Raw genomic sequence first — 20,501 nt, forward strand, 5'->3', positions numbered from 1 at the left:
ATGTTATGCTGCATTATTATTACAGATGCTTAATTTAACTTATTTGTATCTTTTTATTTTACATTTTTAATTTTTGAATTTACAACAAGAAAAAGACGGAGTTTAAGATGGAGTTTTACAAATGTTATAATGTCATAGGCAACATTTGCTGTGGTAGCTGAAGTATAAACTTTCCTGAATCCAATAAAGTGAATTCTCATTCAAGATGCTTATGTGGTTCAGATGACAGGTTGGGAGCCTCGATTCACAACTCATATTTTATGATGAAATTACTGCTGTGAATGAGGTGGGAGTCACTTGAGAAGACCAGCAGCTTCCATTAGCTGCGTTGGCCACGTCAACCACGGCATGCTGTCAAGAGTTTAATTTTTAAAGACGAAATCATCGGTTAACTAGACAAAACACACATCCTTCAAATGACTGGCTGCCTGACCAGTCTTTGTGCTCTCCGACATGTGGGAGGATAAAAAGATAATCACTGTCATGCATTGAGCTCTGAAGAGTGATGAGAGTGCTGCAGCTGAATGTACACTGTCACAAGTAGTTTCTCATGAATCACTTTACTCAAATGAGACGTAATAAAAATTGTGTAGATGTCTTGTGTGTGTGTTTATGAACATGTTAACAGTATGTTGTGCCTTTTTGCAATGGCATTGGCATTGGCTGTGACATGGACATATAGTAACAGGGCTTTTTATAGAAATGAACAGGCTCTTACCTGAAGCTAATGAGCATCCAGCCAGATACAATGGTGCACAACAGAAAGAGAGAGCGAAAGAAGAAAACATAATCAGATATAAATGTGCATAGTCTGGTACGATAACAATACAATCAATGAGGAAACCCATTCTACTTGTTCTGCCTTTTCACCAGGCGTTTGCAGAATACTGTGCTTTTATACTCCCCCTCATGGAAATGTTTTTTTCACAACGCACAGATATAAAGAAATGCAGGTAATTGTAGAGGCAGCCAACTTCTCTATAATAACCGTTTTAACAATGGAGTCACCACTGTGCCCTTCTACACCATGCTGAGGGAAGCAGGCAACGCTTCCAGATGAAAATTGCCTGTAAATCAAAAGCGTGTAAATTGTGTATATAAAGGCGCATAAAGCTGAAATTTAACGCTACACACAGCACGCTGTGCAAAATGATGGATTTTTCTGTTAACACTGCAGTACATGGTTGGACTTGCAGTGCGTGAGTGTAAGTGGGAATCTGTGTGCATCAGCACTCACAGAGGACTCATCCCGTTTGATTATAACAGTGCAACATACAGTGGAACCATGCATGTATGTGTGTAGTCATACATACGTGTTATGTATGTATGATTATGTGTGTGCATAAAACATGTGCACATAACTATCAGGGCTCTGCACGGTATACAGTCATATATGCATGGTGAACATACATGTATGAGCATATAAATATACTGCATATATGTACATTATCATTGGTGATAACATATGTGTGTGTGTGTGTGTGTGTGTGTGTGTGTGTGTGTGTGTGTGCTGTATATACTTTTTCGCCCACATGCAAATACATTTATTTAATGCATATTTTATTCAGCCTTTAACAATAGCAGTAAAACAAAACATTAACAGTAATGGAGTTGCCTTTATCTAAGGGAACTAACAGCCCTTGCTAAAAAAAAAAAAACATTTATACAACTTCAGGATCTAAGGCAGCAACAAAAGCATTCTTAGTTTTTGAGTGTGTGATATTTGTTGTCCGTACCTTCCACATGCTGGCCTCTTTTCCATACACAACGGCCATGTTGTTGACTTTGTTCTGCTGGATGCTCCTCTTCTCTGTCTCATTCAGCTCCTCGGAAACGAAGCCCATGAAAGAGTTGTCTGGTGTGTGGGCTGAATGTGTGTGTGCGTGTGTGTGTGAGTAAAAGGGAAAGACAGGATAGTAGTAAAGGGAGCATCAAAGGGTTAGGGGGGGGGGGGGGGGAGAGTTTCACAGTGAGTGAGAGACAGAGAAGAAAGACAGAAAAAGAGCACATAGATCCTTGTTTGCCTCTGTGATTACTGCCTCCCTAAGTATTTATGTCATAAAGCCAGCTGCTGTCGGGATTAAATCCCCTCAGTAGGACAAGTTATACAGACACACATTTTAAGTACTGGCTCTAAATTCAAGTGTTTTACTTAATAAAAAGAAATATTCATGATTTATTTTTGCGACATGTTTCTATTTCTGCCGTTTACTCACGGAAAACGACTTTTTTGAAACCATCTATTCACTGTACCATCACAGTCACAGCCATTATAATTGGTCATTAGAGTAGATTCTCATGACGGAGGCTGCTCGCTCACACATACGAAGCTGATAAAGGCTGAGTCAGTCCCTCTAGCTTAGGACGGTGTGAAACAGTTAGCCACACATTTATGTTATAATGATCCTGCCGCTGAGAGCCAGCTATAGCTGAGTGGACATGACACTGCTGAGAGCAGAACGTGAGAGCAGCGGAGAGAGTTAAGTGGCACAGCGGAGTGAAACAGAAAAAGAAAAGCAGATGAGAAAAAGAACAGATTCAGCTTGGAGGGACACGATAAGCTGTGGTGTTGCTGCAAATAGCTGCATTAAACACATTACGTCAAACTAATGTGAACACGCAGCCAGACCTGTCAAAGAAAGTCGCATAAAAACAATGAACTGGAGTCATGTTTTTTTTATCATAGTCAGAAGGACTGTCAACACTGATGACAGATGTTGTGTGTGGGTGACAGTTCAGAGAATTTACTAGTTCAAGGTTGAAATATACAAAACTAAATATATTTTATGATTTACACATGTGAATTAAAAAAAAATAGCATACATGTATGATATAGGGTTTGAAAACACATTAAATTAAGATTAAACAAAATAATCCCAGAATTAAATTAAATGTTTTCTTACGGAACATGGTCATGTACTGCCTGGCGTTCAGGTTCCAGTAACCCCAGTTGGTCCTGTAGCCGTGCAGGGTTGCATACTCCTCATGATTGTACGCTGGCTCCGTCCCAAAGGTGTCAATCACTCGGATGTGACATCTGTAAAGACACAGGACAACCTCTTTAAAGCTGAATGCTTCTAATGAAACCGCTGTGCAAAAAATATCAGGAACAATTTGTTTCAAACCATATTCAACATTCATAGGATATAAACACCTAAACATAATATATATATAACTAATGTATATCTATACAGTGAATGTTACCCATATCTGTGTTGACAACATTATAATTTAGAATGTCATGTCCTCATAAATTTAAAATGCATTTTTCTCAAATGAGTGATGAGTTCATGTTCAGAAACAGTTCAGAAATGCTTAATAATGTAAAACATGGTTTATAATATTCCATATCCAGTGATGGATGACAGAAATCAACCGATAACACAAAATAATAACAATATTCAGCTTAATATCACAGATAATATTACATCATGAAGGGTTGTCAAAAAGTGAAAAACAAAAGCTAACAATGGAGAAGAAGCCAAAAAAAGATCAACACACATAAACAGTGATGTCTACAAAGAGCAGTGTGGGAGGTTTTACATGAAGATGACAAGAATCATTGAGGTTCCCAGGCTGAGGGAGCGATAGAGTCTTGATGTGTTTTACAGCTGAATGATGAGTAGAAGTGCTGCACTGAAGCACAACTGAAGCTGCTCATCAACCCACATCATACACAGACATATGTATGTGCTCTCTGACGTGCACACACGCACACACACCCACACAAGAAATTGACTTTTCTCTCTGGCCACAATGAACCGACTCACTGGTCCAGAATGTGAAAGAATTTAAGAATCCACTAACATTCAGAGTGTCCAAAGAGCACTTAAAGGCTATTGGCTCTGAATACTTCATTAAAAAGCTGCACACAAACTGTTTCCTGGCACATCTCTGGCCTTGAACCTACACACAGGCGACTTTTTTTCCACATATTCTCATATATTTATAATATCTCAAATCATGTGGTGTTCAAGACAACCCTTTCCCTCCAGCCACCCTCCTTTGTGTTTCCGTGTACTTTGAGAAGCTTCAAAAATACGGCCCTAAGGAGGCAATGAGTGGTTGTTTTCAAATAAATGCAGGAATGACTGTGATGTACATGTATTCACAGTAATAGTGAATGTTCACATCTTATAGGACAGGCTGTTATGCTGGTAGTAAAATAGTTGGATATTATTTATCATATGAAATGAGGATTGAATTAGAAAAATACAACTTCCTGCTGCATCATTATCTTTGGACTGAACATTCACTGTCAGATACATCTGAACTGAATTGGTGTAAGTTTTACATGACGGCCGATCCACACATTAAATCATTTGAGGGAATAATCTGTGGAAACAGAACAGTAAAATCAAGCTGACTCTACTGTTACTGTTCGTCCCTTGAAAGTAATTAGTAGTATTTTCACATGTTCTGGGAGTGTTGGATTCTGGAAGACGGTCGCCTCTATCCTCTCCAAGGTGTTTCAAATCAAGCTGCTTGCTCACCTGTTACATTCATTCTGAATGACTTGAGAAATTTGGGCCTTTCTATTCAATGATGTAACAGCAGAAAAAACTTTGGTTGCCAAGCATTGGAAAGCTCTCAAGTCCCTCTCTCTTTTCGTGCTTGGATTCTGACATTCCTGGACATTGTACACTTGGAGTTGTCGACTGCTTGGGTCCATGGAATAAAGGAATCAATTATTGAGGCTTGATTACTTTTAATTAACCTTAAGGACCTTTATACAATAATATGCTGTAGGAGTTGTTGGCCTGAATCTGGGGGATGGGGTGTGTCTGTGTTTATATTTCTATATTTTATAATATATATAATATATAATATACAAAGTCTAAGTCTAAAGTCTAATATTTCAAACATTTTGTATTTGTTTGCAATTTCATTTCTTTTTTTTTTTACATATTATAATTAAAATTTACAGTAAAAGTAAAATATCTAACAAGGTTAGATTACAGCATATTGGCCAACTGATGCCTTCAACTGTCTCTGTAGCTTAAACCAGCTTTTCTTGTCTAAGAAATCCACAGAGAGTCTTCTGAACAAACACTGAAATACAACATGTTTTTCTTCTATTCTGCTTAATGGTCTATTGAAGCAGCTCGCAGTGGAGAAATTATGGGAAATCTCTGATGGATTTCTTCCCTGTACTTGTCGAACACTACTGTAAACACCCTTTGATTCTGATAAGCTGACAGCTATAAGAAAAAGTCCTCCATTCCTTCCCTTCATTGTAGCTGAGCTGGAAAAGCCTGGATGAGATACCATGCTTTCTACAGCCAGGAACTTGTCCCCTTGAATGAGCAAGGCAATCTTAACTGTGCTCAAGTGTTTTATTTAGCTGCAGACAACTGCCGCAAATAGAAACACAGACTTCCAGTGCTTGTTTTCATGTGTGTATATTTTCAGGAGTTTTAATACAGAAGAAAATCCTCTGAGGGCATTCAAGATTTATTCAAGACAAGGTGACCATGGTTTTAAACTGCTGGTGATATTTCTGTCATTGAGTGCAGCTTGCAAGAGATGAGCCCTTAAATTGACAGAGATAGAGCTTGGATATAAAAACAGGTTTATCTGCAAGAGGGACTCGGAAAAACATGCACTTATCTCTGTAGCTTGGTTTAGAGGCACTGAGGATGAAATTGTACTGTAAATGTTGTGTTTCTGTTTGTAAAGGCCATTTTTAAAAACAAATGTTAGTGGCCCTTGTCTACCGTCTCCCCCTCTTCCTCTCTCCCTCTAACCTCTCGCTGGCTTTGAAACGGTGAAAATGTTTCTGCCCACAGATAAGAGGTCCCGCAGGGAGGAGGGCGAAAGAAAAAGTGGAAGAAGAGGGGATAAGCGGAGGAGTAGCTGAGCTGAACATCTATCGGGAGATCAGAGTACGGGGCTAATCTGGGTTAAACGGCTGCTTGAGGCTCAACAGTCCGCCGAGGTGAGGGGGGTATGACAGGGTGGTGCTTTGTCACTAACAGCTTTCGCCTTTCTGGGGGAGTAAGAAGAACCTGGATTTTATCATTTATTCTAGAACTATTCATCTTATTTAGATACATTTATTCATTCTAAACCATGCCTGTTTGGAACGGGCTGTCTGCTTGGCCTGTGGTGATGCTGGTTGTCGAACTTGACCTGCTCTAAATGAGCCTTGGTGAGGACATGCGTCTGATCTTCCTTCCTCTTGAGTCGATTTCTCTTTGTGTTTTTTGACAGCTTCACTTGCTGGGGTCAGCCACAAGCTGCCACACACACATTCACACACAAAGGCTCGAATACAAACACTATGTTTTCCAATCATTTTGATGTGGCTCATTGCCTGATTAAAAAGGCACACTTCCATTTTTCAAGCCTTTTGTTTTGATAACTCTGTACTTCCGGTCCAGAGGTGGCCCATGCAGTTTGCTGTCAGTGGTGCATAGGAAGAATCACAGCCACATCAGTACACCACAAGAGACACAGCAGTAAAGTGACATGCAAGATATTGATTTACTGCCTGAGTGAAAGCATTAAGCTGAGGAGTTATCAGTTGATTGTGTTAGTTTATTGCCAACCAGAAACCTCTGTCTCCCTCTCTGTCCATGTCCGTTTAAAAGCTGGTGCACTGTTAGTTTGGGTAAACTCTGAATGTTACAGGGGTAGAGAGCTGCTAAGAGGCCCGAGAACATGCCAGAGTAGCTGGTAAAGTGTTGTCCAGGGGCCTCAAAGTTGAGCCACTGGTTAAGAGACAATAGATCGTCTGAAGTATGTGTTGAGAAACTTTTCAAACACATTGGACTAATAAAACCCATTGAAACTAATTATTCAAATCAGAAAGATGACAAACAAGCTGTTGGAGGTAGAGTATGCTTTCATATGTCTGTCATGATCTCCAACTATATCTGCTTTCCAACATGAACTGTACACCAGAGAAGGGGCTGTATAGAACGCAAATGTCCGTGTGAGTCTCCAAGTAAAAACTGAATATAAGACACCTACACGCAGGCAAACTCTGGAGTCTGGACCCAATTCTGTGGACATTCTCCAGAGTTCATGTCTGAAAACGGCTTATTAGAGAGTATAAAATTACTCTTATGGACTTTTTGAACTCTGTGTTTACACTTTGGACTTATGTAGTTGCTTACCTTGTGACCTTTGCCTGTTTTACTTTCCATTTTGTTCTCGTTTCCCTCTTTTGTACTCGTCTGCACTGCCTTGTTTCACTTGTGTCCAATTATCCGTACCTCCCTTGTGTATTTGGGTCTCTGTGCTTCCAGTCCTCGTCTGTTTGTCTTCTCTGTTTTTCTTGTGTTCCAGTTTGTCTCAGTCTGTCTAGCCTCGTACTGCTCCTCTGATGTAATCTGTTCACTTCTGTTCGTCTACCCAGTCTAGTGATTCAATTCTACTTCCCCAGTGATTCCCTTGTGTTTTCCTTTTTGATCATCTGAGTATTTGGACTTTGTTTGCCTGCTTGCCCTCCAACCTGCCAACCAGAGAGTGTAGGCCTGTCAAACAAGTTAAATACTATTTGCTGCACCTATGCCTTTATTCTACGCCTGCATTTAGGCCCTGCAAACTAGATAAAGTCGAATAATAGTTGATAGTCGAAGTGAGATCATTCTTTAGAATAAAAATTGATTTTCAAAACAACTCCCCATGGAGAGGACAACACCAATTTATTACAGTAACTAGGTTGTAGGGAATCATTATCTCACCGTAGAGCAGTGAACGGGAGATTGAGCAAGAAGACAGATCCAACATAATCAAAAGCAACAAGCAGCTACTATTACCTCCCATGAAACTCGCTCTTTGGCTTAAGCTAAATTGATGAAAGTTAGCAATATGTCCCCAAAGAGTCGGCAGGCTCCAGGGAAGTACAGGCGCTCTACATCATCCTCTGTCTTAGTGAGGAGGGTTTTTTATTTGTTTTTAAGGATTCCCCTGATATCCTCTCCAATCCGCCTCGAGCAGAGCAGTAAATTTACCATGCACAGAAAATCAATATGCTAGTCCTATTATAAGATGAGTGGGTGTGATTTAAGACTGTCTCTTATCGGCTATCAGCATCTTTAACGGCAGCACGGCTACACACACTTGCGCGCACGCACACACTCGCGCGCGCACACGCGCGCACACACGCACACACCAACGACAACACACCAAACAGGAGAACACCATGTTGTCCAGGCATAATAAATGAATGTGGATGTTAGTGGGAACATAAAACAAAAGTAATTAACGGGAGCTGAAGGGCCCCAAAGCTCAGAGCAGTTGATTAATGATTCCTTTCAGTGCACAGGGCTCAACTAGACTGGTGAAACCTAACGAGATGAGACACAGAGCGAGAGAGAGGGAGAGGAGGGGGTGAATAGGTATGTCACTGACCTGTCCACCTCCACTAGTGCCGACAATGTCCACCTGGATGAAAACTGTCTTCAGCTGGGATGGGGTGGGGGGTGTGAGTGTCCTGCTTCTAGTTAACAACATGAGCTCAACAGCTTGTCTGTCAATCACACACTTTTGCGGCTGTATCATTAAATAACACATTCACACGCTGCTAACTTCAATGTAACATTCATGCACTTTTCTCATCAACATAGGACATGTTGTCTTCACTGTTTACCAACTCATTGCCATTTTATGTTTAGGTTCCCTCAGTGTTCATAATGCAGGAGGTTTTTACCAGAAGACAGAATTCTCTGCAGAGGTCTCCTCCTCTTCAACACAAACAGGTAAAACACAGCTCGTTTGTCACTGCTCATTTCTTCTATTTTATTGTCATACACCGTATAAAAACGGATGACCTGACAGCTCCCCAAATGTGAAGCTAAATCATCTTGATCGCCTCATCTTTGTTAGTGGATGGGACATGGAAAAAAATTCAAAAGTCAAAATACAAATAAATGTTTCTCAATGACAGTGTTTCAGTCATTTAGGTAGCTCTTATCTCACTTGTTTTTTCCGTAAGTTTATTTTCAATGAGTTATTTGATGCTATAAAAAAAGTGTCATGTTTGACAGTTGCGACTGAGTTGCAATTCGCCGAGTGTGTGTATCAGCGAGACCTTGGTACCGCGGCTCCACACCATGATCACTACTGTGCAAACCAAATGACGTAGACAGCGCAATATGGTGGCACCGGTATCTGAGATAATTAATGTAATATAGGAGGAAGTGGAGACATGTTTCCCATCTTTATATAGAGTCTACGTGGCACAAACAGGACATCAAGAGGGGCTTTTTGTTCCGCTCGTTTCTCTGATAAAGTCAGATGGAGACGTTTGATGACTAAAAGGAAATTGAAGGATATAGATTACAAAAAGGTGACGATGACTAAAAACAGTGGAACGGTTGAGTTAGCATAAATGGATAGGCATGGATACGTGGTAGGGAAATACTGGAGAGAAAGTAGGTTTTACACTCTACAGTACAAATTAATGGTGTATGCTACATATCAAACATCTGACTGTATATTTGAGCTGTCAGTGTGTTAACAAATCTTCACCTGAGCTCTCGAGTCCACAAATAAATGAATATCCTGAGCATTCGTCTCCATAAGTTTGAAAATCACTGAGGTGCATCCTCTCGTGAAAGTGAGAATAGATGTTCCATGTTCCACCTGTGTTGCTGAAAAACCCAGATAATACCCTCACTGCAAACTCCTGGGCAAACAAAAAGAGACCGTCTCTTACAAACACTCGAAGTCACATCCTGTTAGGGAAAGCAGAAATCAAGACTCCACGCAGTAATGACGGTGCTGCGAGCTGCTGACCTCAGCAAGCAATTAGATGCAGACTGCAGGCTGACTGGCATCTCGTCTGGGGGAATTGTGGGATTAGGTGTGTGTGTGCGTTTGTGTGTGTGTGTGTGGGAGAGAGTGCGAGAACTTGTGAGAAAGAGGGAGACAGCAAAACAGGTTGTGTGCTGGGAAAATAGCTCCCGACCGACTCGTAATGCATTTCTCTTGCTCATAATTGGATTTTAAAAATACATGGAGGAGCCCTTTTTTATGTGGTGTCAGGTTGACTCCTGATGCCTTCCACTCCCTCTGTCTTGTGGGGTCTCTCTTTCTCGGGAGCTCTTTATTCTCCTTTGTTGCCATCTCTGCACACACTCACTGTATCACCCCCCTCAGTCTCTCCGCTCACTGTTTCACATCATTAGGCCTCCCACTTGGACATGCCCTCTTCTCTTTTATTGTGGCTTTGTGCTTGGAGACAGAACAAGGAAAGCAAAATGTCAATTGCTGCCATCACATACAGGGGGTAGATGAAGATGTCAATTTATTGCACCAAGAGAGAAGAGAGTTGGACAAAGGAAGTGGCAACATGCTGTTTTTAGGTAGTTGGAGGAGACAAGGCTCATGCTGGACATTCAATCTCAGGGCGTTTTCATATTAAGTACGATTGCTTCGTACCCAGAGTACAACACGCACCTCAACTCACCATTAGTTATGTTGCTCTGTACTAAGCACACTTGCCTATCTACACACTCTGATACAGTAGGTAGTGGTTGGCACCTGGTTGGTTTGTAACCTGTCAAGTTTCATTAACTACGCAACATTTGTTTAGGTTGCTGCTCTCGGGTAGAAAAGCAGAATCGAATGTACACTCCCAAATGTAAATACCATAGACTGTACGTTTACTTTCGTTAAATATAATTTAAAATCAAAAAAAAAAAATTGAACAAACATAAGCGTGATAAGAACTGTACTGCTATCAGCCACCAGGGGGCAATCAAGATGACTTGGCTTTACGTTTAGGGACCTGTCGTGTCGTCTATTTTTATAGTCTATGGTAATTACTAATTGAATTCCTTCATTAGACCAGAGGTCCTGTCATGGCCATGTTAGAACAGGACAGCTGAATAGTTATCACATCGTACCCTGTACATGAGTCCGCTTGTGATTTTTAGTTCAGTAATCTTCATGGCTGATGTGAACCATACTGCAATACTCAAGAACCATACCTAAGACCACCTGTTCAAGCAAAGCAGGGTGCGGTTTGTTGATCCCACTAATCAAAGGAACTAGATAATGACATCAAGTGTACTCAGGTCCCAGGGGAGAAAGCTCCTTTATTTGTTTTTACAGTAACAGCATGGAGGACCTCTGAGGAAAACATGCTCTAGTGCTTCGCAGTTTTCTTTTCAAATACACTGTAGCACAGCTTTAAATTCTTGTTTCGGATATTTTATTGGAATATTTTGTGTAGTAGATGCAGTCTCATGACTGTCATGGCCTAGTTCTTCCATCTTTGTAGCAATGCCAAAAGCCATTAAGCACACTTTTGTAACAGCAAGGAAAAAATTTCAAGCCTGTTTCTTTTTCAACATCTTACTAATCTTTCATCTTTCGCTTCTTTTTCCTGAATCCTCTGCTTTCTGTGTTTAACTACCTCCCTCCTGTTGAGAATTTGAGTGCATTCAAACAACAGCGATAATAAGCTAGTGTGTGTGTGTGTGTGTGTGTGTGTGTGTGTAGTAGTAGAGGTGATTGGTACATGTGTGATAATGTTCAGAGACCTCAAGTTGTCAATGTCATATGCTTCTAATCTTGCACTACATGTAACACTTATCTTATTCTTGCTGTGAAGAGTAATGATGCATGACCAACAACTTGTCTATTAGACTCTGTCTCAACTAGACTTTTTGAGGAAGTTTTCCCCCTAATTGACAGTTCCATATTGAATCTGATTAATATGTCTTTGTCAACAAGCTTTTAAGGTAGCAGTAATTAAACCTCTGCTTAAAAAGCCCACTCTTGATCCACAGGTTTTAGCTAATTATTAACCCATATCAAACCTGCCCTTCATTTCCAAAATCCTTAAAAAAGCTGTTGCTAACCCGCTATGTAATTACTTAAATAGTAATGGTAGACTTTCAGTCAGGATTAAGAATCCATCACAGCACAGAAACAGCACTATTAAAAGTTACCAATGACCTTTTCATGGCATCAGATAATGGACTTGTCTCTATACTCGTCCTATTGGATCTTAGTGCAGCATTAGACACCATAGATCACAAGATTCTGTTACAGACTGGAACAACATGTAGGGATTAAAGGAACGGCATTAGGCTGGTTTAAATCATATTCATCAGATAGATTTCAATTTGTTAATGTTAACAATGTTAACTCCATGCACACACAAGTTAGTCATGGAGTTCCACAAGGTTCTGTCCTTGGACCTATACTCTTCACCTTATATAGGCTCCCTTGAGGGAAAGCACCAAATACACTTCCATTGTTACGCAGACGACACCCAGCTGTACATTCCTATGAAGCCCGATGGATCTAATCACTTAGTTCAACTTCAGGATTGTCTCAAGAACATCAAGGCCTGGATGACCCTAAAACGTCCTTTCTTCTAAATTCAGACAACACTGAGGTCATTGTAATTGGCCCTTAACATCTTAGAGAAACATTGTCTGACCAGTCACCTTGGATGGTATTATTTTGGTCCCTCGCTCCACTGTGAGGGACCTTGGAGTTATGTTTGACCAGGACATGTTATTTGACCCACATATAAAACAAGTCTCTAGGACAGCTTTCTTCCACCTGAGCAATATTATGAAAATTAGGAACATCCTGTCTCAGAAGGATGCTGAGAAACTCGTCCATGCATTTGTTACCTCTAGACTGGATTACTGTAATTCTGTATTATCAGAATGTCACAGTAAGTCTGTGAAAAGCCTCCAGCTGGTACAGAAGGCTGCAGCACGAGTGCTGACAGGAACTAGAAAGAGAGATTAGATTACTCCTGTCTTAGCTTCCCTGCATTGGCTCCCTGTAAAATTCGGAATATAATTCAAGATCCTGCTCCTCACATATAAAGCCCTTAACAATCAAGCCCCTTCATATATCTAAGGGCTCATAACACCATATTATCCAAATAGATCACTTTGCTCCCAAAACACAGGCTCTCTTGTGGTTCCAAGAATCTGTAAGAGTATAACAGGAGGTGGAGCCTTCAGCTACCAGGCTCCTCTCCTGTGGAACCAGATCCCACTCTGGGTTCTGGAGGCAGAAACCATCTCTACATTTAAGTTTAAAATTAAAACGTTCCTTTTTGATACAGCCTAAAGTTAGTGCTGGATCAGGTGAGTCCTCCTGAACCATCCCTTGGTTATGCTGCTATAGGTCTAGACTGCTGGGGAAATTCCAATCATGCACTTAGCACTTCTCCCCTTCTCTCTGTCCCCCCTCCCCCCAACAACAATTATTATTATGTTTATATTAACAATAATACTTATTAATTAATTATTATATAAATTGTTGCTGCTATCATTAATACGATTTTTATACTCTTATTGTTTTCATTATAACTAGTCAGAGCTGAAACCTGATGGTGGATACGTGTTACTGGTCTCTCTCTCCTCTCTTCCCCCTTCCCCCCTATCTCTCCTCTTTTCCACCCATCTCTCCTCTCCTTCCAATTTTTCCCTGCTCACCCCAACCGGTCGAGGCAGATGTTGCCCACATTGAGTCTGGTTCTGCTAGAGAGTCATATGTGTTCGACATATTGTTATGGTCATTTAGCTGGATGCAGATCAGTGGAGGGAGAAAGTGTGTGAGGTGTGCAGGTGTGACAAGCGGAGTGAGTTACACTCAGACATCTCAGCAGAGACGTGAACACCTTATTACCAGCAATAATTAATCCATGAGCACAGCCAATAAACCTCCCTCTCAGCCAGGAAAGTTGCTGACATACACACATCTATAAACACGCACCTGACACACACGTAAATATACTTGACTAAAGAAGCACACACACTGGGTGGTGCTGTGTAAGTGTAATCAGTTTTGATTAGACGTGGCCCTTCATGGTTTAATCATTGGGTTTCTAGCCTTAGAAAGAAGTCTTCATGACAGAAACCAACTACGAGCACAAATAATAGAACATATATGAAGAGCTGTCAAAAAATGAAGGACTAACAATGGAGAAGAGGCCAAAAAAGAAAAACAGCAACCAACAGCTTTGTCTACTAAAGTACCGCGTGGGAGGTTTGACAGGTAAATTCTTAGTAGAACTGCAGTGAAGCGCAACTGAAGCTTTGTGTAAACACACACAACAGATACACAAACGCGTATTTTCTTTCACAACACACACACACACACACACACACACACACACACACACACACACAGACACAACTATATGCTGCAAAAGCAACACACAGTGAGAACATGGATATACACTCATTCCTTCTCTCAAACACACGCACAAACACACACTAACTTGTGTTTTCTGAGCGAGAGCCCCATGTGTTGCCTCATCTGCTGCAGGCCGTGGTAGTCCGTGTAGATGAGGTCAAAGGGCAACGGGCCAGTGAGTGGGCAACTGCCTCTGCCTGGAGGCACTCCGAGAAACCTGCAACACACACACACAAGTAAATCAGTTTAGACAAGCAGAGGAACATGACAGGGAAGAGCGAAGGTTCACTCTAAAAACAACTGTGAGCTCACAAGCTGCGCCTCAGCCTGCCGAGCTGCCAGAGCATCCGAGCGTTCATCATTAACTCAGACAAAAACATTTTGGTTTTATTTAGAGAACGAAATGGGAATGAGAGGGTTAAAGCTGACCTCGGCCAAAACAAGTTATACAACATTATTCTTCCCGAGGTCGAGCTGACCCCAGTAGAGATCATATATATCAATATGTGAAGAGCAAGTGCTGAGGGTTTTTTCAGTTTTCTCAAATGTCCCAGAATCAAAGAAATTGAAAAGGAGAGGAGTCGGTTTCTACCAGTTTATGGTTGATCCCTGTGATCCTGAGTCCTATTGATGCAGAGTTCAGAGTCTATGGTCCACATTTTCTTTCATTCCTCCTGCTGAGCAAAAACCATGTACAAGAGGTTTTACAGTATATTTGATTTACGCGTGGCAGTATGATTAAGCTTCTTTATTAAAATACAGACCTCAGGTGTGACACTCTCTATTTGGACTGCATCTTATGGACTGTAATTCCCTGATAATATTCTCTTTCTGTTCTGCTGCAATTATCAGCATTTGCCTCATTTAAAAAATGTGTTGTATGCTACTGCATCATTTTCTAACTGCTGCACTGAAGTGTAAAACATCCAAAAATGTGTTTACAGTATTTAATAATTGTTGTACCACAGTGATTGGAACTGCCTAATGTTAACTTGATACTGCTAGGCTTTAATGCGTAGTAGAACATTATTAAATACTGCACAGTGACTTTCTCTCAGCACCACATTCTATTGCATGAAAGCATTTGAACTCATGATTTAAAGATTAATTGTTGAAACCATGTTTAATGCATATTAGTTTAATGATAAGAAAACATGTATTTTTGTGTTTTGTGTTGAGCCCTGTCTGATTGTCCATTGGTTGGTACATCCCTTTGGTCCAGATGTAGATGGGTTGTCATGACATTTGATACAGAGATTCATGGTAATCAGAGGATAGATCCTCATGACTTATGAGATAATGATCTCACTTTTCATCTGGTGCCAAGAGGAGATCACATTTCATCTAATATTTTAATTTTCACTTAAAGGTGCAGAAGGTACAAATGTACATGAATTAGTGTTGTCATATTTGCTAAAACCCTCACTATGATCTGACAGCAGTATGCACGGCAATATTAGGAAAATTCTTGCTCCTCTGGCTGCACTTGTAATGAAGTTTGGAAGGACGAAATGCTACTGTTTCTAAACCACCAATCACTGCTCATGCACAAGTTCAGAAAACATATGTACCTGCTTAACATCAGAATGGTAGCAGTGTAATGTCTGACAAGGTTTCTGCTCTACTAAGTACAGCCTCACAGAGCTGATTTGACAGTTCTTTATAGGGGGACAAAGAAATTTGGCCAGCAAGAAGAGAGATGTAATTATTTGAAATATTAAAAGCCTTAATATCTAGAAATGATGAATGAAATGATCCTTAATAAATGTTCCAGTTATCTGGAAAACAACGACTGCAGAATTGCATCAGCAGAAGAACTGCGTGGTTAGCATCAGCAGTGATGGCTGACAAAGAGCTGCAGCTACAGAGACTGAACTTCATCAGCAGAAAAGCAGGTTTGACTGACACCTGATCTGTGAGAGGTGCATCTTTGGAAAAGACAACACAGCTGAAAGATCCTCGCACTAAAGATAGAAACTGATGAGAACAAAGTATGCTTGTTTTTAAATGCATTCCCCTTGAAGAAATCAAAAAGCCCTGAACCTCGAGCTGAAACACTCAACCTGCTGAGCCACACAACAATATAAGACAGGTGTTTTGTATGAAAATTAACCATAGTAGGCACATTAAAAACTAGAAAGTAAACTCAATGGAGCGCATACCTCCACAAAGGTCTAACATCCCCCTTAAATGCAATTGCGCCACACAAAATTGCACACACTCATAAATGTCAGTCCCCTAAATAGAGAATGGGGGAAGACATGCAGCAAAGTGCCGGGTTGGAACTGATCCCTCTGGAGGACTAAAGCCTCCATATGTTGGTGAACTGTGCTACCAGGTGAGCTAGCAGCACCCCTATTGGGGATTTTTCATCAAGATCGATGTGAAAATGGTGAAAATGTCAGAAAATGCATTGCAGTATTATGAATATGAAAACAACCAAACCTTTGTCTGGATCTGCACCAAATTTCAATGGGTTCTTTCTTGGCCAATGTCCCATGCTTCCACCAAGTGCCGAGGAAATCATGACAGTATTTTATGTATAATCCTACTGATAACTTCCTTGGTGGAGGTGATGATGAACGACAGCCAGTATGTCCCTTTGCACGACTGCAATGAAAAAGTAACTGAACAAGTTGATAAACAAATGGCCATTGCTGTTTACGTTCTTGCTTGCCTTGAGTTTCTCATATCAAAGTTAAAAATCTATTTCCCTGGGGAGTCAAACACTTAAAAGGTGTTTTTGACTGAAAGTTAAATTAAAAAGTGTGTTTGTTGATCAGATAGCATCACGTGGGTAATGCTAAGTTCAATCAAAGTCAAGCCAGGGGGCAGCGAGGAGGCCTCTGGCAGAAAAATTATTCAAACAAACAGGATGAAAAGAGCTGAATTTGAAAAGACCTGCCTGCATCGTAGCTTACAGCAGCAACAACAGATGAGATGAGAGAAAATAGAGAGCGATACATTCATATCCAATGTGCTGAGTGTGTGTGTGTGTGTGTGAGAGACAAGGGCTTGTGTGTGTATAATCTATACCTGCTGTGCTGTGAGATCTGCCACAGACACACACAAATAATATTTGTAAGTGTGTGGTGTACTGTGCCTAGCCACACATCCTTGATGGACTCAGTTTCAACTTCAATGTATTGACTGAGGGCTATTCTGCTACCATGCTGACAGACCTACTATTGAATATCTGACCTGTGAGTGGTCTGCTAGCTCTTATTCCTGTGACAGATGAGGCCAAAGGCTAATGGAGACTGTAATGCAATTCGTACCCCCAGTGAATTTTATTTTGCTATGCTAGTTTTACAATGGAGTCTTTTTGGCTGCACTGCTTATCCAAAGGGTCGATAGATATTGTTGTGACACAGCTCTACTGGCAGCTGCTAACCACCATCAAACAGCAGTGGAAACACACACATGAAAGAGTTTGGTGATAAAAGTGAAACATTTTAAAGGTGCTTTAGTGTAAAACCATCTACTGCAGCATGAGGCTTCTACGTATGGGAAGTTTTTAGCAATGGATTTTAAGCAGTTATCTTATTACCTCCCTAAAGAAGGTTATACTTTAGTCTGTTTGTTTTTAGTAAGATTACTCAAAAACTACTCAACCCATTTCCATGAAATCTTGTATAGCAATGAAGCATACCCTAAGAAAGAAGCATTTTGGTACGGATCTGGATTAGGGGGTGGATCCTTATTTTTTCACTTTCTTTAACAGTGCAAGTTTTTTTAACATATTCCTTGAATTCTCCGAGAATAACTCATGGATCTTTATGAATAAAATCATGTGTGTGTACAATTCGTTGGACTTGGTGGAGCGATGCGCTTTACTTAGTGCCATTCTAGTGCTTTCCATGAAATCTTAATTTGCACAGTATTTGGTGTCTCTAAACATCAGGCGACTTAAAAAGTCCTCTGCTTGCCACTGATCTACAGGTAATGTAATGTGAAGTAGCAGAAAATTAAAAGACAAAAACTTCAAAACTGCACATAGATACAGTAGTAGTAAATGAAATTACAAAAATTCCACAACTGCTGAAACTTAACACATTGTTTGACAAAAGAACATTTCAATCTAAACAGTGTGTTCAGTGGATTTGGAAATATGACAATTTGTCTTACATTTGAATCCAGAACATTCCCAGCAACATATTATGGAATAGCTTGATGGGATCTCAAGTGAGCACTTTGCCTGCAGGAGGTTGCCTCTCATTACTCTTATTTCCATTAGTGATACAATGTATAGGATGTATTAACAAAATGTATTCAATGAGAACCGAACACATTTCAGGGGATGTGAAGGAATAGCTAGCTTTTTTCAGCGTTCTTCAGAGTTGTTATAGAACTTTTACATAAAAACATGCATTAATCTGGTCCTCAAGGTCAACACAGCTACACAGAGGACGCCTGCTTCAAACTCATTCATTTGAATTGTTAATTAACTCTTTTCTTACAAATCTTTGGACAAACCACTTACACGTGTGCTTACTAGACCTCACAATGAAGATTTAGTATTTAACTGCATGTGTCTTTCTTCAAAGCATCAGATTATTAACCGATTTTGCAAAGCTGGAGAGAGTTAGGTTATTTTGTATGTCCGACTCTTTCAAAATGACAATCTAGCTCGAGCCATGCACGTGGTCAAAATATTTAGTGAATGTTACGCTGTAAATACAAGTAAAAATCAGATATGCTTTGCATTATTTTGGGGTTTATCTGAGATTTGCATGTTTACTATGGCATGTCATAATCTACTATATTTTAAAATAAAATTTTGCAAAACTTGAAGACAACAATTTGATTCAAAAGTATGAAACACTAAAATATCTTAAATGTCCGCAAAGTAATGTAGCACAATAGTAGTGAAGATACAAATCAAACTCTGTCCCAATGGAGGTACGTAATGAGCCAAAAGTATAAAAAGGAAACTATTTTTTAGATGTTTTACGGTCTTACATCTATGACAGTTTGTTTATGTGGACGCTATTTTTACAGTTGGCACATTACTGTGTATAGTAGATAGATATTATTGACAAGGTAATACATGTTGTTAAATTATGTGTGTCTTTATGAGTCTCTTTATAGTCAGACAGCTGGACATTTACTCTCATCCACGTTCTGAATAACAAACCCAGTCAGGCATTCACATAAACACACAGTTGGTGTTCCATCAAAAGCACATAACGCCTTTATCCATGATGATCGCTGTACCATCTCTGGGTATTCTTAGAGGAAAGCCAGCGATAACATAACATGTATAATCCATTTTAGTAACAGTGTTGGAGCTCGGTCAGTCCTTCTGTTTTCCTGCATTAACCTCCCTGTCTGTCTGTCTCTCTGTCATAGCAGAGAGAAGGGGGACAATGAGACCAGTGAGAAAGGGTTTGGATTATTGTAGTAATGCTAACTAACATTCAAAAGAACAACAGAAAGAAAAATAAATATACAAACAGGCAGATTGTGATGTCGCAACAGCTTAGAAAACAGCAATATGGCAGAATAGAATCAGATGCTTAGGTTCATTTTTCATCAGCAATGGCTATTCAGCCGACCAGCAGCCTTGAGTGAAAAATATTTGATTGTTCCTGAAATAGTCTAATGTACTTTTCCATTTGTTGAGGAATACCGAAGGTCATTTTTCTAAATGATACAAAATTGAATGCTCAACCTCTCAAAGGTAGATTTTTTTCAACAAAGCCAAACTCGACAAGGTGCCCTTGGATAGAGGTTGGTACAGAACGAACACCTTGCATAGGAAAACTCAAACAAAGAAAAACTATTGTAATATTCCAAAGGAAGGTATAGAATGTTGTGTGTTCCATATGTGATTTTGTAACTTTTCTCTGCTGCTGAACGTGGTTCATTTTTGGGAGCACGTGGTGTTGATGGTCACCTGCTGAGACAAAAGTTTGTAGTACGCCCTGTGACCATGTGAGCAGCGCTACTGAACATTAGGGACTTGTAATGGACAGTGATAGGATGAGCTAGCTGGTTAGCATGTTAACTTTGGTATAAGCTAAAAAGTGATGGAAAACATTGGATTTGCTTTCCACTGCTGGACAAGTAAAGGACTTGAGTTTGGTGCTGAACGTTTCTTTTAGACTGGTTAGTAAACACGTGTTAATGTTAATGTTGTATAAACCTACACACAGCACCTTTTGTTCAATATTTTTGGATAACTTAATTTTCTTTGTATTTTGTAATAATAGGTCAGAATTATGTTGTTTTATTTTTGAAATTTCATACTCAATCAGCAGTAAGACATTTTTTATATGAAAATCATATGTACATTATCTTATGTACATGAACCCTTGTTCATTTTGATGATTTAATATGAATTGAATTACAGCTCTGACAAATTCGTAAAA

The 20,501-nt window shown here is 40.0% G+C and overlaps 1 protein-coding gene across 4 annotated transcripts in view; it reads right to left on the reverse strand.

The window, feature by feature from the left end:
- LOC117766407 (alpha-1,6-mannosylglycoprotein 6-beta-N-acetylglucosaminyltransferase B-like) overlaps nt 1–20,501 on the reverse strand; it is a 111,693-nt gene that overhangs the window by 11,369 nt on the left and 79,823 nt on the right. For 2 of the 4 annotated variants that reach the window (XM_034593414.1, XM_034593405.1), the window contains exons 9-12: nt 14,213–14,344; nt 2,904–3,037; nt 1,737–1,867; nt 719–724 (exon numbers count right to left, since the gene is read on the reverse strand). In XM_034593414.1, the coding sequence (XP_034449305.1) occupies nt 719–724; nt 1,737–1,867; nt 2,904–3,037; nt 14,213–14,344 (403 nt within the window). The remainder of the gene's footprint in view (nt 1–718; nt 725–1,736; nt 1,868–2,903; nt 3,038–14,212; nt 14,345–20,501) is intronic. The other 2 variants (XM_034593431.1, XM_034593422.1) reach the window with 1 other exon arrangement.

Source organism: Hippoglossus hippoglossus, chromosome 1 (genome assembly GCF_009819705.1).
Source record: "Hippoglossus hippoglossus isolate fHipHip1 chromosome 1, fHipHip1.pri, whole genome shotgun sequence".
Lineage (NCBI taxonomy): Eukaryota > Metazoa > Chordata > Actinopteri > Pleuronectiformes > Pleuronectidae > Hippoglossus > Hippoglossus hippoglossus.